Source organism: Fukomys damarensis, unplaced genomic scaffold (genome assembly GCF_012274545.1).
Source record: "Fukomys damarensis isolate Sample0158 unplaced genomic scaffold, DMR_v1.0_HiC HiC_scaffold_16, whole genome shotgun sequence".
Lineage (NCBI taxonomy): Eukaryota > Metazoa > Chordata > Mammalia > Rodentia > Bathyergidae > Fukomys > Fukomys damarensis.
This window is the reverse complement of record NW_022900928.1, coordinates 130317226-130320277: the sequence shown is the minus strand read 5'-3', so window position 1 is coordinate 130320277 and position 3052 is coordinate 130317226. Positions and strand designations below refer to the sequence as shown.

Here is a 3052-nt window from a genome sequence, read left to right as displayed (position 1 = left end):
AAAAAAAAAAAAAAAAAAAAGAGAGGTTAAGTCACCTACCCAAGATAACACAGCTGACTAGCTGGGGAGCAGGAACGCCAGCCCAAGTCTGCCTGTTGTGTTCCTAACCTGTCCTTCACCAGCAGGCTACGCTGTCTCCCACTGGGGCGTGGGCCTGTGCCGTCCTGCCACCTTCCTTCCCCGCCTACCTGTGTCCTCCTCAGGGTCGTCGCCGGCATCCTCCTCCTCCAGGGGCACAGGGTACTGCAGGTGGGTCACCAGTCCCATGTTCTCCTTCCTGTAGAACTCTATGAGCTGGTCCAGTTTAGTGAAGTACCTGACCGGGACGCCTTCCGAGGCCTGCGGACCGAGCCCCAAACAGAAGCACGAGTCAGCTGACCAGAATGTCACCGCCCACCAGGCCCGGGACTGACCCTGACCCCGAAAAAGCCTTGGGCTCCGACGCCTGCACCCCACACCCTGTGGCCAGCAGCTCCCGAGGGCTTTCTCCAAGACAAGCCAGCAGGATGGCTTCAAAGGTAGCCTTTGTTCTTTCAGCCTTCGCTGTACAAAATAGTGCATTTTTCATTATGGTAAAATTAGACAATACAGAAAGAAATCACCTGTATTTCCGCAACTCTGAGAAACTCACTTTCAATGGTTTAGAATATTTTTCTAGACTCTATGTATGTGTTTGATGGGGAGAGTTATTTTTGTTCTCTTCTCCACAAGATCACTTTTTAAAAATCACTTAGCGGGCCGGGGATTTAGCTCAGCGGTTCCGCCGCCTGCCTCACAAGCGCAAGGACCTGAGTTAATCCCCGGTACCAAAACAAAACAAAACAAAATATATATCACTTAGTGTTTATTTTTGCGGTATTGGAGGTGAAACCCGGTGCCTTGTGCAGGCACAGCGCAAGATTTACCGTTGAGCTATGCCCAACCTCCCAAGATCATTTATTATTTATTTATCTTTCAGTGCTGGTTGGGGGAACCCAAAGCCCTGCACATGTTAGGCAGGAGCTCTACCACCAAGCTACACTTTAGGCTCAGATCACTGATTTTAAGCACAGGAAAAAAATGTATTCTGTCAAAAAAAAAAAAATTTTTTTTTTTTTGAGACAGGGTCTCACTATGTAGTTGAGCTGACCTGGAACTCATTGTGTAGCCCAGGTTGGTCTCGAACTCAACAGTGATCCTCCTGCCTCAGCCTCCTGAGTGCTGGGATTATAGGCACGCGCCACCACGCCCGGCTGTTCTGTCAAATTTTTAAAAATATGTTGTAATTCAATTTTTCTTTTTTCTTTTTTGTACCGGGGATTGAATTCGGGTCTTTGCGCTTGCAAGGCAGGCCACCAAACTGCTGAGCTAAATCCCCGGCGTAATTCAGTTTTTCTAAAAACTCAGAAAATGGCGAAGCCAGCACAGAAATCTTCCATGGTTTGTGTCTCTGCTGTTGGTGGTAGAAGCGATCCTGCTCAGCTGTTCTAAGGCTCTGGGGCTGGGTCTTCCAGCTCTGAAGATCTTCCCAGAGCAGCCAGCCCCGCCCCGCGGAGACCCAGCCCATCGGACCTCACCCGCAGTGCCCCGCCCCGTAAAGACCCCGCCCTCTCAGAGGCTCCGCCCCTGGTCAGCCGGTTGACCAAAGCAAGAGATGCAGCTGCCCCTAGGTAAACGAATGGGCACCCAAAGTGCTCCCCTCCAGGCTGGGCTTCCCTGGCCTGGCAGGTACATAACCACCAAGGGCCCAAGACTCTCACATCCAACTTTAGATTTGGGGGATCAGGATCCAGCTGTTTTCCTCCTTAAGGCAATGAGACTCACAGCTTGTGGGAAACAAGGCCAGTTAGCACACAGGTTAGGGCTGGGAAGTCCACCCTGGTGGATGCACAGGCCGAGTCTCACCCCACTGGCCAGCAAATCTAGGCCCTGTGCTGCCAGCTGGGGGCAGGGACTGGGGAGGAGTCACACCCTGGCCTGAAGGTCTCAAGGCTGCAGGTGGCAGGGGCAGACACACATCCAGGGAGGGAATTTGGGTCTATCCCTCACCCTGGCTCCTGGGTGGTGAAATCCAAGACTGTAGTGAGGACACCAGCACCTCTCTCATCATTCACTGGGGCTTTGCACTGGGCTCTTCCAGCCCCTCTGTCCGCCCCTTGTCTCATTTCTTGGTCACTCTGTCTGTCTGTCTGTCCAGGCATAGCTCTGTGCCCGTATGCACACATACAGATCTGCATGGAAATGTGTGCTTGTGTGTGGGTTAGGGGGGTGCCTTGTGTGGCTTAAGCTGTTCAGTGAAGTTATATGGTGTTTAACGAAAGGGTTTGCTTACTTACTTTTCAATAAATTCACTCGCTTTCATTAGGTCCCACACCGAGCAATTTCTTTCAGGTTCTGTTGAACTAGAAATATCTGAGCATCAGCAACAGCAACAAATGGCCATTGCCTGCTATGAAGCCTCGTCAGTAGGCTCGAAACCAAACCAGAGAAGGGTAACAAAGGCTGTTTGACCGAAAGATGCAGGATCTGTGACCCTGAGCTGGTTAGAGCACTCACGGGTAAACACCGCTCTGTCAAAGGGCTCACAGCTAACGGCGATGCCCTGTTAGGTGGAGAAGTGAAAGGAAGCCACAGAGAAAGTCAGAGTGGGAGTCTGGGACGGGATTCCCAGCCAGAGGATGTCGGAGGATCACATGAGATCTGGGGGTTCAGGGAGGAGTTGCCATTGCAAAGCTGAAACCTCAACTGTGCTACAGTATTGATCTCAGCTAAGTTTGATTTCAGAGACGTGAAGTGCGAAAGAATAAACAATTGGTGATTAATGGCTACCCTGAGTGTGAAGCAAGCAGAGGCACGGGACAATCTAACAGGAATCCCTGCAGAGCGAGGTGGGTATGCAGTGTTTTGTTCTGGCTGCTCACAGAGGCCAGAGAGCCAGGGATCGGGGTGCTCTGCCGGGTGGCCCAGGTTCCCAAGAAGAAGGAATGCAGGGTTGAGTTTTAACCTCAAGGATGGAAGAGTAGCCCCATGTGGAAGTGCATGCCTATAATCCAAGCACCCAGGAGGCTGAGGC

General features: G+C 51.5%; 1 protein-coding gene across 1 annotated transcript in view; it reads right to left on the bottom strand.

Moving 5' to 3' along the window:
• Inpp5d (inositol polyphosphate-5-phosphatase D) overlaps positions 1-3052 on the bottom strand; it is an 87572-nt gene that overhangs the window by 50604 nt on the left and 33916 nt on the right. Inside the window, exon 3 of the mRNA XM_010608744.2 lies at positions 189-339. Coding sequence (XP_010607046.1) covers positions 189-339 — 151 coding nt within the window. The remainder of the gene's footprint in view (positions 1-188; positions 340-3052) is intronic.